The 17,707-nt window shown below is 46.5% G+C and overlaps 1 protein-coding gene across 1 annotated transcript in view; it reads left to right on the forward strand.

Annotated features, from left to right (window-relative positions):
- Positions 1–17,369, forward strand: part of APCDD1 (APC down-regulated 1) — a gene marked incomplete at its 5' end in the record, with an annotated part of 26,236 nt that extends 8,867 nt beyond the window's left edge. Inside the window, 3 exons of the mRNA XM_080920118.1 lie at positions 2,635–3,166; positions 13,609–13,930; positions 15,501–17,369. Coding sequence (XP_080776244.1) covers positions 2,635–3,166; positions 13,609–13,930; positions 15,501–15,949 — 1,303 coding nt within the window. The 3' untranslated portion in view covers positions 15,950–17,369. The remainder of the gene's footprint in view (positions 1–2,634; positions 3,167–13,608; positions 13,931–15,500) is intronic.
- Positions 17,370–17,707: the final 338 nt, after the last annotated feature.

Below are 17,707 nucleotides of genomic sequence, written 5' to 3' on the forward strand. Positions count from 1 at the left end.
AAATCTCACTCCAAAGCAGCAGTGGTATCACAGCACTGCTAGCCACACAGTATGAGTGAATAGATCCTTGTTTACTGAACTCTGTGGGACCAGTCTTGTATAAAGAGAAACCATTAGCAAGTGAAATTAAGCATCTGCACTTCACCAACCCTGAAACATGACTGCAAAGCTTCTTATGGTCTAAATATTCTTGCCATATTCTGGTAACTTAATCTATGGTTTCAGGGCACCAAGAGTAAGTTAAGAGCTGCCTTTACTAGCCACTTCTTAGATTCTTTTCTGTGCTGCGAAGCTGAGATTTATCCTAGTTTGAGCTCTGGCTTATCTTCCATTAGAGCTTTTAAAAATAGCCTAGAGGCAGATCAGCGATTTTCTTTCTACCCATTAAATTGTTGAGTGTTAACAAGACTAGCTGGGATCTGATGACGTCTCCCTATGCACAGTTCCTGGGATATGGAGAGAAGCCCCCAGAGACCTTCTGGGAATAACTCAACACATATGCACATAGATAAAAGAAATCCTATAAAATGATGACATTAATTTTTTTCTAAAAATGGGTCTGTTAAAATAACTGTGATAAACTCTTTGCAGATATATTTTAAATGTGAAATTTTAACTCTAAAATGGTCATTTATTAGGTGGCTGCTATGGGGCCAGCAGTTGTGTATAATTTTGTGTCTATAGCTCAAACAGAATTGGTCTGTATTGTTGGAGGTTTTGCAGATGGACCCAGAGGAGCAGGGTCCATCTGTTTTAGAATCAGGATGGGCCCTAAAAGTCTAGAAGAGTTATCTATGCAGAGAAAGTAGTTAAGTTATGGCTGCATATAGAATGGGTATGGTTTGACCAGCCAGGAGACCCCACTGAGCCCAGCCCTGCAACCTAGCTCCCTGTGTGTAGGATGGCGCTGAGCTATCTTGCTATCTTGAAGATACATCTTTTTGTCATTGCTGTTATTGTTGTTAATTTAGAGTAGACCTCTTGTTGATGGCGGTTTGGCTGTGTTTTGTGGTTTTGTTTTGTTTTTAGGACAGCATTTTATTGTGTTACCCTTGAACTAGCTTAGTTCAAGGCTAACCTTGAACTCCTGGGCTAAATGTTTCTCCTGTTAAGCCTTTGGGATAGTAAGACTACAGGTGTGTCTAGTTACAGGTATTCTAATCTAAGAAAACTTGTAAGGATTGCTTATAATATGATCCAGATTTATTAAAGGGCCCTGCAGCAGTCTTGTGGCAAATATACGGGAGCAACCGAAGGCTGGGATTGACCCTTGAGAGATGTGCACACTTCTGGCCAGAGCTGATGGTGGCAGGAGTGCAGAGGAGAAATGACTGGGTCTGAGATACACAAGTTCAGGAGGCAGAGTTCACAGACGTTTGATGTTGAGATTAAAAGGAAAAGATCAAAAGAAAAAATGAAAAAGGAGAGCTCTTCCCACCTCCACCTCCACTGACCTCTGTCAATGATCACTCTCAACTCCAGTGCCTTTGGGTCAAAAGCTTGGGGTGGCCTTTGCCCCTTTCTTCTGCCTCCAATGACCAGTGCTCAAAGGACTATGTGTTTTACACCCACAAGGCATTATTTAACATTAATGAATGTATTTACATAGCAAAAGGTACCCATGTTAAGTAGGAGTTATCCCTCCTCAATCTGCCAACTAAAAGTCCAAGTTGTTGTCAATGTTGGGAAGCACCTGTACTTTCGATGGCATCCCAGTTGCTTGATTTAGACATGCTGTCAGCTCAGCTCAGTGTTGTTCATGAGCACAGGAAAAATTCTGATGAGCCAAGAGTCCTAACTGAAAAGACCAGGGTCTAACAAGCTTCACAGACAAACTCTGGGCTGTGATTCAAGAGTCCCTGCCTCCACTAGTACAGGCTCTGCTGTGCCCATATGGATTGGTGACAACCATGTGAGAATGTCCCTGAGCCCACCAAGCTATTTGGCTCCGTAGAATCCAGTCACAGGGTTTCTGGCTTGGGAGCCTAGTATTTATCTAAGGGCATTTCCCCCAGGTCAGTCAATAAATACCAAAGGAATCTCTCTTATTTTGCTGGTTTTGCTTTCATTTAACTGCCTCTTATGTTTTTTCCCACAAAAAGGATAAAACTTTTGAGTAGATAGAAGGGTAGACTTCCATCTCTGCCAAGATTCCATTTCAGAACAAACAAAGGTCTCCTACCAGCCTAGACAAGGTCCCTGATTTGAAGTATTCATGAGTCTTGTTTTTTTATCTACAAGGTGGGTGTTCCTTATATAGGCCAACAGCACACTGTTCCCTCTTATCCAGAGAGAGGGAGCTTCCCTAAAGGGGTCCCCGCTTCTCCTCACATACAATGAGTGAAAATCTTTTGGAAGAGAGTATTTAAGGTCAGTTACTGAAGCTGCTTTGTCTAGATTGATGGTCAGGCTCATGCAATCTTGTACCTGTCTCTTCATCTTTTGCCTCAGTTTCCTTAGATGTGGGTGGTAGTCATACACAGTACCTAGGCTACTGTGAAGATTCAATAAATTGGCATTTGTAAGGGACATAGAAGGCATTGTTCTTTTTACTGCCATGGCTTGCCATGTCCTGGCTGTCTTCCACATGCCATTGGATTTACCAAGCTCTTCCCCTGTTCTTGTCTTCAACAGCTGTGAAGTAAGGTCAGGCCCAGAGTTCATCACAAGGTCTTACAGATTCTACGGCAATAATACCTTCAAGGCCTACCAGTTTTACTACGGCAGCAACCGTTGTACAAATCCCACCTATACCCTCATTGTCCGAGGCAAGATCCGGCTACGTCAGGCGTCCTGGATCATCCGTGGGGGCACCGAGGCTGACTACCAGCTTCATGGTGTCCAAGTCATCTGCCACACAGAAGCAGTTGCTGAACAACTCAGCCAACTGGTCAACCGAACTTGTCCAGGCTTTCTGGCTCCTGGTGGTCCCTGGGTACAGGATGTAGCCTATGACCTGTGGCAGGAGGAGAGTAACCATGAATGCACCAAGGCTGTGAACTTTGCCATGCATGAGCTTCAGCTAATCCGTGTGGAGAAACAATATCCCCACCATAGCCTGGACCACCTGGTAGAGGAGCTCTTCCTGGGCGACATCCACACTGACGCTACCCAGAGGGTGTTCTACCGGCCATCCAGTTACCAGCCTCCCCTGCAGAATGCCAAGGTACTTACCTAGTCACAGTCCTTCAATGTCTGTATCTCCTTGATTAAGTAAAATAAGTGGCCCATAGGGCATGTCAGAGAGATCCCGGGGAACCTGGGGAATGTTGTGTTCTACCTCATAGAGGAGGTGTTTCTAGAAAGTAAAAGGAGAAGCATGGAAGGCTGGAAAGGGACATGTAGCTGGGACTTCAGGGCTGCCCCCCATGTGTTTTGTGTTCCTGGGAGTAGTTGTATTGCCCATTAACAATAACTCCAACATCACAGAAGCTGTATGTATAGCCCAGAGTGCAACATGGGGAACATGAGGGGTACCATGACCACTATGCTGGGAAAGACTCCATCAGCAGCACACACCCCAATACAGGAGAAGGTGGAAGGAACAGTGGGAAGGGACAGTGGCATGCTGTCTCTTAGACTTCCTTGTGACCATTTACCTATTCCTGCTTCCAGGTTGCCAGTGGCTTCCTGAGACATGCTATCGTTACTCCCAAGGTTCTTAGGTCATGTGCCTTTGTCATACTCTTGGTGAATTTCCATGCCAATATTTGAACCAAATCTCTTTCTTCAAGACCCGTCTTCTTTTTTTTTTATTAAACAGCTTAGAGAGTCACTGAGATTAGAAGGGGGACGGAGGAAAGCAGGAAGCAATTAAACCTCATAAGTCTCATTATTTGAGTTATGTTCTATTAGTATTTGGAATTCACAAGCCATCTCCTCCTCGAAGCTCCAAATCATGTCAGTTAATGTTTTGTGGTTCCTGGCTTGGCTGAGCAGACAGACTCAAGCCTGTAGGAGCAGTCAGGGAATTTTTGTCTATAGTGTCCACTAGCCATGCTAGTTGGCCTTGGCGGAACACAGCTAAGAATAGTGGGTCTACACACAGAGCTCTGGTTGACTTTTCTCCATTAATTAAAGTCGTCTTTATAGGTCCCTCTGAGGTATGACAGGGAAGGTGGGAGAAGAGATTCATGAAAAGGAGGGGGTGGGAAACAGGAAACAAAAACCAGTTCTCATCACTAACCAAGACATCTCAGGCACTTCTCTGCTGGAGATGGTCCAGGGCTGCCTTTCTTTCCATCTGCAGTTGCAAGCTCATGTAATGGAGCTTTACTAAATAATCAACTTTATTAATACTATGAAAAGTGTGTCCGGTGTGCAAGGTGATGCCTCATGGAGGTCCAGCGCACACAAGCCCGGGACTGCCTGGGGCAATACTGCACTGCTGTGGTCAGCTCACCCTCAGGACCCAGCAGGGTTCCTGTAGCTTTTTTTCCCACACGAAGGAGGAGGGTCCATTATGTTTTATCCTTAATGTTTAGAAGCACCCAAGAGGCAGGGGAAGGTGTGGTACTCAAGGTGGTATCCTCTTTCTGTGATGGGCAAGGGGCCTAAAACTCCATCCCTCTGTGGTGTTGGAAGTGCTTAACAGGATGTTGCCTTCTGCTGGGGGCATGGTTCTAGGCCAGGCTTCAGGAGATCTTTTAGAGAAGTACCTAAAGATTTCTGGCTTCCGGTTCTGTTCCAAGTACTGGTTGGCAGGTTGCACCATCTATAATCTTCAGTAAGCTTCACAGATGCCCGCCATCTTGCTTGGAATTGGGTTAGAAATGGAGGAAGGGAAAAGGATTCACATCTACATGTGAGGTGTCCTTTGAGTGAATACTAACGTACAGCATGCGGTCTGAGTTGTCCACCAATGACACCTTAGCCAGGAACATGCGCCTGTTCTGTTACTCCAAACCCTTATGGCAATCTGCCAAGCAGGCAGAGCCATTATCATCTCCTGCACCCCCTCCAGTGAGCAGAAAAGCAGCTGCATGCCTAGTATATAGGCTCATGAATAATTCTTGCACTCAAGAGGCTGAGGCAGAATTGCTGAGAGGCATGCCTCGGCTATATAGTGAGATAGACCAGGACCAGCCTGAACTACCGTATAAGACATTGTCTTGAAAATAGACAGGAAACAACAGAACAGCAAAAATCCCCCCCCCCCAGTGGCTAGAGTCGGGTCGGCTGTCTGCCCCTTACCTAACCTTGTGCCACTGTTTGCATGCCTAGGGCCAGGTTCTGTTTCCTTGCCAGCATGTGCCCACTTGGGCTCTTTGATTTCTTAAGCTCCTTTAAGCTCCAGAAGGAGAAGAATTGGTTTTTGTTTCCTGTTCTCCCTGCCCCACCCCCCTTTTTTTTACATGAATCTCTTCTCCCACCTTCTGTGCCTTACCTCCAAGGTGTGAAGGTTTCAAGATGAACCTCTTACCTATGGTTCCAGGTTGGAAGGACCTATCCTGAGGCTAGTGTTCCTCCGCGGGTCAGAGGTCAGAGCCTGACTGGCATGTGACTCTGAGGAGTGAGGAAGACCCTCTTCAGAACCAGTTATACCGGCCTGGCATGGGATTTCAGGGTGACAGGCACAATGTTGACCTTCTCTGGGGGAGTTTTATTTCTAAACAGTTAAAAGATTTTCTTGAACTCTGGATAAATTGGCAAGCCTGTGGAGTTTGGAAATGGGAGCCAGTCCTGGTACACAGCTGTCCTGCTGGCATCGGCTGAGGTCAAGTGTTCCTTTTCTGACCCCTTAGAGCCCCCATTTCCTTTACCATGGAGGAACTGCACAGATGCTGTCTGTCCTGTGTCCCTGAGCTGGAGAGAGGAGCCCTATTGGCTGACAGCTCTTGGAGAAATGAAGATTGCTGGCTGAAGGAGGGTGTTCAAGGGCTGTCTGAAGCCACGAGACACATACCCCCTCCCACCCCCCGTCTTCCCTCCCTTCTCTGATGAGGCAGTTGTGGGAGCATTTATCCAGATTCTCAAAAATCAGACTTCTTAAACCCCAGGTCCAAATCCAAGATTCCAGAAGCATGAACGGTGAGAAGAACTTGAGGAAGTGAGGTTTATCTGGAACATTCTTCATAAAAGTGATAAGGGGAATGCCAGCATGTGTAAAGTGATCTCATTTGTGTGAAGCTAATGCTTTCAAGAAGGGAGGAACAGAGGATATGAAGAGGGGGAACCTAGCAATGGATTCCGAGGAAGGGTGGGGGTGGTAAGACTGAGGTTTCCTTTAGGTGCTTTCTGTAATTTGTACCATGGTCTTGCAGAACCTAAACATCATTGCCAGGGGAAAATTAAAATTCAAGAAAAGAAAAGGAAAATCCCAGCTAGGCATCATAAGGAATAGGAAGCCACAGATAAAGCTGGTAGCCACTGGGAGGAAGGCTTAGGCTGCCCTGGCTCAGCAAAACCTATGCTGTGGGACCGCTGTGGTTGCCCAGGCAGGATGGTTGCACGACTGTGTAGGACCACTGGCTTCAGCAGCTGAAAGGACCCATTCTTCTCTTGTTGTCCCTTGCCTTGTAGCTCTTGGCGTTGGTACATAGTGATGCCCCTCAGGAAGTTTTTAGATCCTTCCCCAAGACAGCTAGGAGAAAGTAAACGGACTTGGCCAGTGTCTTTCTAGACACCGGGCTTGCTAAAGCCAAGTTGCTTGTGCCCGTGGGACATTCCAGAAGCAGGTTGTTTGGGCTGGTTGTGGCTGTCTAGCCCGGGACAGGAAGCAACTGGGAAAGAGTTTCTTCAAAGAGTGCACACGCCTGTGCAGGGGTCCTGGAATCTCTAGCTTTGAACTTGTTGCCTCCCCCTAATTGCTGGTCCATGGAGACCTGGCTGAAACTTAGTTTAACGCTAAATTGAGTTTGAAACCACTAGTCTTAGCCCCTGTGGAAACAGGACACCATGCAAAAATAGAAACTTAAAGACAACTTGTTTTTCTAGGCTTTATGCAGCTTGGCTCTGAGGCTCTGAGTCCTTTGGCAAATAAGAGCTATTTGCAGACTCAGGTGTGTGGGGATTTCTTTCAGGAGGAAATTGGCTACTCTTCGTTAAGAAAACTCAGGTGGCCTAAAATAACCCCTAAGAAGATGCTCCGAGTGGGAGTTTAAGCCCAGCACAGTACCACCCTCTGCCTCGATTCATGAGAGCTGTCTAGTTGGAATGTATACCCAGTTCATTCATCCAGTGATAGACTTAAATGATTATTAAAAGCAAATACTGGCCAGGAGCCTTAGAAATGGCAAGAGTTTTAAGCCGATGGAATTGATCGTTCTCCCAAATCCTCTACAGATTCATCCACAGGGTTGCAAATCAAAAGGATTGTCTAAAAGCAACCCCCAGGCATTGTGTGTCTTAAATATTCTGACCTAGCAAACGTGTTCCCACAGCTTGCATGGGTGTGGGAGGGAAGACAACGAGAGGCCTTCACGGCACCTGACCCTGACAGAAAGAAAAGGGTCATTGCTCTGACACACTCTCCAGTCTCACAGAGACTCTCAGGCTGGGAACCAGCATCAGTTTGTAATTCAGAGTCTTGTTTGAGAATGGTGGCTTTCATTGTCTACAGGGCATTGGTTCCAAGACCCCACAGACATCAAAAGACAGCTCAAGTCCTATGATGGAGTTATGTGTGCGTGGAAGCTCTGTATGCCTCCATACACTGTGCCCATCTCTAGTGGACTTACAGCATGTAAGAAAGCAGGAGCCTATACCAATCAGTGCCTGTTGTACTGTGTCTTTCAGGATGCTACAAGCAGAAACGCATGTACGTTTAGTACAGGTGCAGTGTTTCTCCCTTTGTATTTTGATCTGAACTCAGATGTATTCTCAGATTAAAAAAAAACCTATTCACGGAGAGGGCTGACCATACGGACGGTGATCTGTGGAGCTTCCTGGCATTAGTGACATCAGAGGGACTGGAACAGGTGCCCATGGACAGTAGACATTTTCAGCCCATCACTGCTACAGGCTAGGTTTGTTATCAGTTCCTTGAGCATATGCTATGAGACTCCTGGGTAATTCGACAGGATACTAGCTCAGGGACAAGGTGCTTTTGAGCGAGGGCCCTGTGTGCGTTCTCTTCTGCCACAGTGGGAAAGGGTAGGACATGGCAGAGATGACAGAAGATGAATGTGGTGGTGCGAGACCCAAGGTTGAGAGTTTTCCGGGCCATGCTTATGAATTTTCCTAAAGAAAACTTCCCATTACTGGGCCAAGGTGTTCACCAGACAGCATATGCCGTAGCATGGTGTGTGTGTGTGTGTGTGTGTGTGTGTGTGTGTGTGTGTGTGTGTACGTACGTATGTATGTATGTATGTATGTATGTATGTATATACAAACAGGGTACTGGCGGCACAGTTAGGGTTTCTAGTTTTGCTACAGCGACATTGCCCTGCCCTGATTGCTGATGTAGATCTTGTTATTTTTTGACTCCTCCAGAGGGTTTTGGCAGACAAACAGGCAAGCAGGGTTTCTTTATTTAAGGAGTTAGCAGGCTAGGAAAGATTTGTTGTCAAGGACAATGCAAGCGGTAAACATTTCATCCCTTAAAAGGCAAAAGCGCTGAGAGTCCAGAGTGAAACCCCCAAGAAGCAGGAAATTGGCCATTTAAAAAGTATGTCTCAGCAGCTCGGGAGAGAGGAGGGGAGCAGGCAGGAAATTTCCTCTGTGACCAGTGAAGTCATCCCAGCCCCTTGAAGGGATCAAAACGATCCAGAGGTCATAGGTTACCTGAATCCAGATCTAAATTTATTCATTTATTTATTTGCCTTGTGTGTGTGCACACATACAGAGCTTTGGCAGCAAGTGTCCCTATCCACTGAGCCATCTCCTTGACTCTGAGTCTGTCTCCGGAATGCACTGCAAGATGCTCCTCCCGTAGACAGCATCTCTCCTGATAGACAAATGTGACTTCATTATTTATCTCCTTAAATATCCTGCGATACTTTCTCCCTATCAGTTTGTCTGTCGGGAGTCTCGTCAGGCCTGGCGATGTTCTGCCAGGCAACCTAAAGAATGTGAGGGGCCACACTGGTCTTGGCCTGAAAGGATAAATGCAGAAGCCATATTGTCTGGAACAGAAATGTCACCCAGCACACAGCAAGTAGCCATCACAGGAGCATTCACCGTAGGCTTACGGCTACCCTGGATTTTTGTATGAGAAACATGAAGAGTTTGTTTTAATCCAATGGAGCAAAGCCTTAGAAAAGGAAGTTTCCATCTTCTCCTCCCATTTCTCTCCTTGAACAAAACTTTTAAGCCAAGAATTGCTGCTTTGAAGGCTTGTGCTTTGTTCAGCCTGCTACTCTAATTGATCTTTCACAAGATCTTCTCAAGTAATTTCTTCCATTCTCGGAAGCCCATGGAAACAAGTGGGCACTGTCAGCAGATGCTGTTGACCAACCCTCCAGAAATAAATGCTGGCAGGAAACAGGAGAAGCCTGAAGAGCCCCCATCAGTCATCAGCCTCAGAGCCCTTTTCCATGGGGCTACAGGCCTTGTTGAGGGTACATTTGCTGTTTGCAGAACCTCAAGCCTCAGAGCTGAATAAGAAGGAGGCAGCACTCCATAAGCCCTAGGAATTAGAGGCGCAAGACTGCTTCAGTTTGTGAGGTCATCTGGCCCAAGTTATTTTCTTTCTCTGCACCTTGGTTACCTCGGCTGGAAAATATGCCAACATTCTCATTAAACTTGAGACATAGATGTACCTGAGCGCTTCGGAGTCCCATAGCCTATGCACTGGCTGTAGTTCTTGAACCTGATGCCTAGGAACAGCATGCAGACAAACCAACCATGCTTCCTGCCAGCAGTGCCATGTACCGCTGGGTCGATTTCCATTTTTAACACAAGTTCTTTTCAGAGAACACTTGTATCGGACTTATTTCTGGCTCCAACCCTCTTGAATTAAGTCTTCCCCCAACCCCTGGTGCTACGCATGGAACCCAAAATCACATACCAGATGAGTACTCTCCACAGCAACCTCAGTCCCTTGATTAGAGCTTTTTATAGTGGGTGTAAAGAACAGCCACAAAGAAACACCTACTGCCCCCACCCCCGCCGCCATGATTTTTAACCTTCAAACCCTGTGTATCCAGAAGCTCTGACTGTAAATAGCTCTAACATGGAGGGAAATGCAGTAGTATACAGCCAAGTTGGCAAGCCTAGGAAAGAACCTTTTTTTCAAGTAGAAATCGTGTGTCAGAATATTTTATTTGTTTTTTTATTTTAGTAAAACTAATTTTGTAAAGCATATGCTATCTGATGGGGCAAATCCTCTTCCACGTGAACAATCTGCATATGGAGTTCTTGTCTGCTAATCTCTAAAGGCTCTCATTAAACCACCCTAGAAACAAAGCTGTGGAGCAATACAGCATGTAGGCTTTGTTCTCCGCTACTGTGATGATATTGCTGTAGGTCCCTTTCATTTTTATTTATGTCAACGAGTGTAAGAATTTAAGAAAGCAATTTTCAAAATTTAATTCACACAGAGAAGCATCTCCTTACACACCCCCATGACTAAAACTGTCACTCTCTTGATCTCATTTACTGAGGCCAAAACTCTGCCTCTGCGTATGACATCTTTTGTTGCTTAATGGTAACTGCAAAACTGCTTCAAAGGGGATGGGGAGGTGGGCAAAACAGACCATCCTCAAAAGAATTGTACAAATGAGATACACTTTTTATCAAAATGCTACGGAAGGATAAATTTAGACTCCAGTAGGAAGTTGCCCATTGGGACAGCTGTTACCAGAGGGAGAGAAGTAGAAAATGAATCTCGGCAAGGGTATGGGGGAGTTGGAACGCTTGTAGCTTACTGATAAGATGTCAGAAGGCACAACTGCTGTGGAACACGGGCTTCTCCCTCAAAAATGCAAACATTGCATTGCCATATGGTATAGCTGTTTACATCTAGGTATATACTCAAAGCGACTGAAGGAGAGATGCGAATGCATACTTGTGGTGTTATTCACAGCAGTGACCAGGGAGAGGCAGTCTAAATGTCTAGGGACAGATAAGCAAAATGTGTCCCTGCATGAAATGTTTAGGCCTCAAAAAGGAAGGACTTTCTGACCCATGCTCTAGCATGGGAGAACCTAGAATACATTTGATAATGATGCGGGCCAGTCACAAAATTGCAGATACTGCATGAGTCTCTTTATAGGAGGGCCTTAGTTATCTCATTTGGAGGTCCTTAGTCTTGTCATGTTCAAAGACAGAAAGTGTAGGGGTGGTTGCCACAGGCTAGGAGAGGGAGGGATAGAGGATCATGTTCATTAGGAAAGATAAGACGATTCTAGAGATAGACAGTGTGATCGATACCTAGTCATGTGACTGTACTTAATGCCATACAATGCTACACTTAAAAATAAGATGGTGAGTTCTATAACCTTAAAAAAACATAATAAAACAAAATAACCAGAGTAAGAGTTTGGTAGTAGTAATGCTTAAGAGCCAGGGTCTTCCTGGCCACTGCCATGAACCCAAATCCCACAGGCCCACTGGTTCAACCACGCCAAGCCTGCTTTTGATTTCTGCCCAATGGAAAACCTTTATCTAGAGCACAATTCTTCTGGCAGAACCACGGGCCAGAAGAATCCTTTTGGAGCCCAGGACTCCTGACTGCTATTCTTAAAGAAGTGCTATTTATGAACACCAGCCTACCGTTCCTGGTGCCATTGTGGTACAGCATAGGTGACAGCTGGGCCCTACCCCTCCCCAACCCTTTTCTGTTGAACTAAAGAGCATTGATCTTCAGTGTTGTCCTATCAGCACTGAGCTGTTCCTAAACCAATACTGTCACAGATGGGGAAAACATTTTTTCAGGGATTGAGACTTAACTTCCTAGAAAGGCCAGAAATGAAGGTGGCACAGTTACCCGCCCTAAACTCTGATCAGATATAGAAAATCAAGTTGTGGTGCGTGAGCTGGAGAAGTGGAGGTAGAGATGGGTGAAAAATTATTCACCCCACAGGAGCATTGTAAGAGCTTCTGGGAATCGGGTGCAAAGTTGAAGTAGAGAGAGATGAATAACTTGTCTGTGGCCACCACCAGCTGTGAGGTAGGCAGCGGGGCTGGCTCAGGCTTCAGTGTCTGGCCAGAGATATTCTCATCCGCTCTGACTCAGCTCTGCTTTCAATGGGCTGTTTACATGTTATCTCCCTGGGTCCTATCACCCCGTGCTCTGCCGATAACAGGATAGAGCATGGTTTATATTCTCCCCTTGCCACAAAGCCCTCTGCAGGAATCCCAGGCCAGCAAATGGGCCTGGATCCCAGGAGAGGGAAGGTTTGCTCCCCAACCCCCTTTAACTCTGAACCCAAAGTTATCTCACCATCTGCAAGCCACGCATCACAGGCACCAAGGAAGTGTTCTCTGCTATAAATAAACGATAACTAAACATCCAATGGATGAAAAGGGACATGTGAGTACAGAGGTCTCACAGGGGTGTGGAAGAGGCTCCCTCCCACCCTTACCACAGTCTCCCAGATCACCAGGACATCTGTCACACGGGCACCAACTAAAATGCTTCACAGGCATTCTTGCTTCTTCTGGAAGCGAGAACACAGATTTACTGTGGGCTTTAAGCCGTAGAAAGTTGGGAAAGCCGCCATGTCAAGAGCTAAGGAGCTGTAAACCTTGGCCTCCAGACACACATGGATAGGCTGTGTGCATGCCCCAGAGGTCCCCATTCCCTTCTGTGTGCCTCCTCTACATCCCTCATTCACTCTCAAGGGGACCTGTGATTCCTCTCCTCTGTGTTTTCCTAGGTGTGTTTGGCAGTTTCTCCCTTGAAAAGCAGAATCCTGCTGAAGTACACCCAGAAATCTTTTTCATGGGTACCCACTTGAGAGCACAATGTCGAACAGCTTTCACCTCTGTTCTTATCTAGGACTCTCACCTTGTGAAACTGACGTTCTGCTCGTTACCCGGGCTCTCTGTCCTACCTCCTTTTCATCCCCCAACATCACCTCCCCACCTCCTGTCTCTGGATGTCACCATTAAATGTCTCTCATTTAATGACCTCTCGTTCTCTGTCATCGTACATGCAGAGCAGAGCATGCTTCTCCATTCATTCCTGGCCGTGCAGTTGGATTGCTTTCCTTTTGGCTGCTGTGGGTCAGAGCCCTTGCTTTAAGTTCTTCTGGACAGGTATTTAGGAGGGTAGTAGCTGGATCATATAGTGATTCTCTGTTTAAGTTTTTGAGGACCCGTCTCTCATCCACAAAGGCTGTATCATTTTACGTTCCCACAAACAGGACCAAAGGATTGGGATGTCTCCGCAACCTCACCCATGCATATCCACTGGATTTGTGAGGATCTGAAACCTCAACAGGATTCTAAAGGGTGCATGCCATAGCTGACATTAGGCAGGCTGTCCTGTTCCAGCCATGGGCACTTGTGTGAATACACATCCTATTACACACTGTGCTCTACTGTCTAGGTACAAGAGCCTGGCTCCATTTCTTTTAGGGGGGTTTGGGTACAAATGATGGTGCCCCAAGTGCCCACTCCTAACCACGGTGAATTCCCCCTCCCCTGTTTTCAAGGATACACATGCACACTGAGCTCATGAGAAGACTAAAGTCTCTAAACGTCTTTGTTTCTTTGTTTCAGAACCACAACCATGGGTGTATAGCCTGCCGGATCATTTACCGATCCGACGAACACCACCCTCCCATTCTGCCCCCCAAGGCTGACCTGACCATCGGCCTCCATGGGGAATGGGTAAGCCAGCGCTGTGAGGTACGCCCCGAAGTCCTCTTCCTCACCCGCCACTTCATCTTTCATGACAACAACAACACCTGGGAAGGACATTACTACCACTACTCGGACCCCGTCTGCAAGCACCCCACATTCACCATCTATGCCCGAGGCCGCTACAGCCGCGGCATGCTCTCGTCTAGGGTCATGGGCGGCACAGAGTTTGTGTTCAAAGGTAAGCCTGCTACCCCACTTCTCACAGCACAGCTTGGCACATTTCTGCAGTGGCAGAGCCTAAGAGAAAGGGTATCTTTGCTGCTTGAGCTGTGGGGATGAAGTTAGAGGAATGTCTGCCTTAAAGCATCCTTGGAAATACCATCTGAGCTCCTTCCTGCCTAGAGAAGGCTAGTACCAGGCTTCCACAAGACACCCAGGTACAATGTACCACAAACCGTCACTTGGGCCACTGTGATGTGAGAGTCAAGAATGCTCCAGTTAAATGTAGCAGCCTCTCTGGTAGCATCAGGCCTGTTTGCGTGCTTGGTACTTTTGCTAAATGAGGAATACAGAACAGATGTTGGTTACTTCTTGGTGCCCAGAGCTGTCGCTTCCAATCTGAGCTGAGGCTGCATATGATAGCCTGTCCCAGGCTGAAGGTGAGAACATCATGGGAAAGTTCTCTCTCTGACTGCCCCTCCCCCCAAAGCAAGGAAGCTGAGGTTGGAACTTGCTGCTTTAATTCTAAGTTTGAATGCCTGAAAGGAGGTATCAAGTTTGTAATACCAAATAAAGAGGGTGGCTGGCTCCTTGGGTAACCCCTTCAGAGTACCACTGTAGTCCAGTTATTGTGAGATGTCTATGTTACCTAAGGAAAGCGCTGAGCATGGACACCCTCCTTTGATGGGGGAATTTAGGTCGTGTACACTGGCCTTGTGGTAAACTTAACCAAGAAAAATCTGCTCACTAAAAAGAAATCCCACTATGCTTGTATAAAAAGTTAGCCCTTTGGAGGACCCCAAGGATTCCCGAGGGCTGGGGCTTGTATTTATTTTCTACTTATCTTTGATGTTTGCAGCCTAACTGCATTTAGCCCCCCAACTGATGGGCCCATATTCACCTTCGAAGTTCGTGATTCAGTTACGTGTTTGATGTGAAACCTCTTGGATACTTCAAAACCTTTTCATAAAACTAACATTTGAGTCTTGTTAAAGATGGATTCTTTTTGCATCCTGGGGAGTGATGCCAAATAAAGAGAGCAGCTGGGTTGATGGGTGACCCCAAAGAGCACTTTTTGAGGAATGCTGGGTAGTTGTATTTCACACTCACAGGTGTGATCATCTTCAAATTAGGCTCAGCATTTAAAGCAAATGTTACCCACATTTTCTGTCCATATCTACAGTACACTGTCATGACTTTGCATTCATAGGGAATTAATTTTAGGGCTCCCTGAAGATACCAAAAACCCAAGTTGCTTTAGTCACTTCTGTGAAATGAATACACTTACACAAAGCCTGCGCACATCCTTACACTTCACACCATGTCTGCATTTCTTCTGATACTTACTGTAGTCATCACGGGGCCCTGTAGTTAAGTTGTAGCTGCAGGGTGCATGGTACTGTGAGCCGGCTGGCTGTATTTGGCATGACTACCATTTAAATCAGCATAGGAGACTTCTCACCCGAGCCTAATTTTGTGACGACTGTGGTCAGCTAGGCAAGCAATTGGACTGTGCTTTAAAGAGAAAGCTGTGTTGAAACAGTGTCGTTGTCCCCCTGGAGTCATGGGTATATCTCTCTTCTCCACAGTGAATCACATGAAAGTCACTCCCATGGATGGAGCCACAGCCTCCCTCCTCAATGTCTTCAGTGGGAACGAGTGTGGGGCTGAGGGCTCCTGGCAGGTGGGTATCCAACAGGATGTGACACACACCAATGGCTGTGTGGCTCTGGGCATCAAACTACCTCACACAGAGTATGAGATCTTCAAAATGGAGCAGGACGCCCGGGGCCGCTACCTGCTGTTTAATGGCCAGAGGCCCAGCGATGGCTCCAGCCCAGACAGACCCGAGAAGAGAGCCACATCCTACCAGATGCCTTTGGTCCAGTGTGCCTCTTCCTCACCAAGAGCTGAAGACTTGCTGGAAGACAGTCAAGCCCATCTGTATGGCCGGGCAGCAGGGAGGACAGTTGGACCCCTGATGCTTCTTGCCTTTGTCAGCCTTTGGACTCTAACACATTGGCACATCCTCAGATAGAAGACATTTCCCAAACTAAGACTCTTTACCATGTATGACTTTTCTTCACACAGAGAAAGGACATTGGTTCTCTTGATGCACTTGAATGCCTGAGATCTGCCATTACCTTGCCCCTCTCCCCTCTTCCAGCCTCTGAGCTGTGAGCAGTGTGTTTGACGTTTCAGCTTTGAATTTCTCCCAGCCCAATCCGTGGCCTGAGAACTTCATAGCAGCGATTGCACTTTAAGTCTGCAGAGAGCTGGAGCTAGTGTGTTTAGGAGTGGCAGCAGGGATGGCCGCTGCCTTCTATCTGTCCCCCTGACTGCCATCTGTATTTCTGAGATGAGCTTAAAAGAGACAAAGGAGAAGCTGCAACTTTCTCTGCCATTGCTTCTCTTTATCTCTCCAGACCCCTTCCATACGCCAGGTTTTCTACACTGGAAGCCAGTGTGGAGTTGGCTTTGGATCGCCATCAAAACCCTGTGTATTAATACTGAAAAGATGGGGGAGTTGTGTACATAAGAGAAGATACAAGGTTCTGCTAAATTGTTGCTCCAGACTTAATGCTCATCAACACTTTCAGAAATGGCAAGTAGACGGGAGCCTGTAAAGCTTCAGAGAAACCTCACCTCGGTTTACTACCACAGTTGTCATTTGTTGAGAAGAGATGTGTGCCATATATTCGGTTTGGAGGCTACAGAATACAGCCTACTGCCTAACCATCAGAGGAGACTGATCCAGTTGGGAAATTCGGAGCAGCTCCTGTTCCAGGCAGCCAGAAGCAGCAGTGGAGGGGGAGATTCATTGCATTCAGTGCCACACGAGTGACAAGGAGATCTGTGTCCTGTGCCCACTGTAGTTAGGGTGGGCACATCCACTCTGCCATCTTTGACACACAGCAACTGAACATCAGTGCTTCAGTAACTTACCAGTGAAAAGAGATTGGGGTGGGACTCAGCTAGGAGCCCTCTGTGGGCTCTGCGGAGTCTGTGAGGAGTCACCCTGTATCTAGAATTACTGGCTTGACTCAGCCTCCTCTCTACATTTCCTTGGCTCTGCCCCAGCTGTGAGGTCCGGTGCCATCTCATTCAGGGTTGGCTGCCTCACAGTCATTAGAAGGGAGAAGGGGATGGCCGCCCATTCCTTTGTGTTATTGCAGCCGGTGCTATAAACACCAAGTGCTGTTACTCACAGAGACCCATGCAGGCAGGTGGGGGAGAGACAGAAAACCTAGAAGGAACTGAAAACAGACATGGAGACCAGGACCCAGGAGAAGAGTCAGTCCTGTATTTAAGAATTCACTTTATGAAGCAGTAGCATTCAGTGTGGTGTTAAATTATAACGAAGGCATGGAGTACCAGAGTGCTTTATATTTAGATTATATTTTAAGTCATGGTGCATACTTGAGGGGGTTTATTAAAAATGAAAGTACTAACTTAATGTCTACTAAGTTTAATAAAGAAAGAATTTGGAAGTAACCCTGTGAAATATGTCTGCTTTGTCAGTTCAATGAATTTTGACACTGTCTATAAAGTGTGAACCTATTCCGACCCTAAGACATACTTCAGTGATCAACCAAGAGTTGGGTTTACAGCCACTTGGTTCACTACAACCCACCTAGGCCCATCTGTTTCTGCTTTTTAACAATATGCTGCACACACACCCACAAATGAACAGATATTAACGAGTACACAGTGTAAGCATGATGAGTCTGTGAGGTTTGTATGATCACTTTCTCATGTAATATAAACCTCTACAGAGAAATATTAACAGCTTATT

This window comes from Micromys minutus, assembly GCF_963924665.1.
Source record: "Micromys minutus genome assembly, chromosome: 8".
NCBI classification, from domain to species: domain Eukaryota; kingdom Metazoa; phylum Chordata; class Mammalia; order Rodentia; family Muridae; genus Micromys; species Micromys minutus.